General features: G+C 59.5%; 1 protein-coding gene across 1 annotated transcript in view; it reads left to right on the forward strand.

The window, feature by feature from the left end:
* Window positions 1-338: 338 nt before the first annotated feature.
* Window positions 339-1492, forward strand: part of ETH_00042560 (uncharacterized protein) — a gene marked incomplete at both ends in the record, with an annotated part of 1503 nt that continues 349 nt past the window's right edge. Inside the window, 2 exons of the mRNA XM_013375109.1 lie at window positions 339-392; window positions 440-1451. Of these exons, the coding sequence (XP_013230563.1) occupies window positions 339-392; window positions 440-1451 (1066 nt within the window). The remainder of the gene's footprint in view (window positions 393-439; window positions 1452-1492) is intronic.

The following is a 1492-nucleotide window of genomic DNA, read 5'->3' on the forward strand; positions in this document are numbered from 1 at the left end:
AAAGCCACAGCAGCAACAGCAGCAGCAGCAGCAGAAGCAACAACCGCAGCAGCAGCAACAACAACAGCTGCAGCAACAGCAAAAGCCACAGCAACAACAACACCAGCAGCAGCAGAAGCAACAACCGCAGCAGCAGCAACAGCAACAGCAGAAGCAGCAACAGCAGCAGCAGAAGCAACAACCGCAGCAGCAGCAACAACCGCAGCAGAAGCAGCAGCAGCAGCAGCCTGTTTCAAAGCCAGAGGCAAGCGGAAACCTCCCCTGCAGCAAAGCGAGCAGCACAAACAGCAGCAGCAGCAGCGTCGCCAAAGTGGCCAGCGACAGCAACAGCAGCGCCAATGGAGCCAAAAACACTAGCAGCAGCAGCAGCAACGGCAGTAGCAGCAGCAACAGTAGCAGCAGTAGCAGCAGCAGCAGCAGCGACGACCCTCTCTTCCAGCTGGAGGTGGAGGGAGACCCTGAGTTAGAAGAGCTGTTGAAGCCGACGCCAGTGAACGAGCAGCAGCAGCAGCAGCAAAGCAGCAGCAGCAGCAGCAAGTTCCAGCACCAGAGGCGGAGGCCTGGGCGGCAGAAGGACGCTGCAGCAGCAGATGCAGCAGCAGCAACAGCAGCAGAAGACACTAAGAAAGCTGACACCACTTTTTACCTTGCTGCAGGTCGCGCAGCAGCAGCAGCAGGTGCTGCTGCAGCGGGAGGAGCAGCATTTGCTGCTGGTTTTAATCTGCTGCTGCAGCGGCTCGGTCGGAGAATGGAAAAGGATGGGCTGCTGCTGCCGCTGCAGCAGCAACCCCCCGCAGCAGCAGCAGCAGCAGATGCTGCTGCTGGCTGCAATGGGGTGCAGCCAGCTGCATCAAACAGTGGCGCCCCACAGAGCAGCAGCAGCAGCAACAATGAAGGCGGCAGCAGCAGCAGCAGCAGCAGCGGTTTGTACCGCGTTGACCGCAAGGCGCTGCATGCAGCTCTGAAGCAGCAGCAAGTGCTGCTGGAACGAAAATATTTGTGCTCAGATGGGGGCCCCCTAAGGGGGCCCCTTGGCAGCAGCAGCAGCAGCACAGGGGACCGCTACTTTGCTGCTGATCTGCGGCAGCAGACTGACGGCCGCATGCGTGCTGCTGCTGCTGCTGCAGCAAGCCCGCAGCAGCAGCAGCAGCAAGCGGATGAGGCAGCAGATTCGCAGCGAATTGTTCTCAGCAACTTCGTCCGGCTGCTGCCGCTATGGCCGGAGCAGCAGCAACAGCAGCAGCAGCAGCAACAACAGCAGCAGAAGCCGCAGCAGAAACCGCAGCAGCAGCAGCAGCAGCAGCAGCTGGTAGTGCTGGAGTCCACTAAGGAGCACCTGCTGCAGTCGCATTTGTTTTTAATGGGCCTTCACAAAACTTCTCTTTCAGTTTGTTCTTTTTGTGCTGCTCTTGGCTGCCCGAGAAGCAGCACAACGAGGGAGCCCTGCCCGCGTAAGCTGCTGCTGCTGCTGCTGCTGCTGCTGCTGCTTCTG

The sequence above is a fragment of the Eimeria tenella genome, genomic scaffold (assembly GCF_000499545.2).
Source record: "Eimeria tenella Houghton genomic scaffold, Eth_scaff2522, whole genome shotgun sequence".
NCBI classification, from domain to species: domain Eukaryota; phylum Apicomplexa; class Conoidasida; order Eucoccidiorida; family Eimeriidae; genus Eimeria; species Eimeria tenella.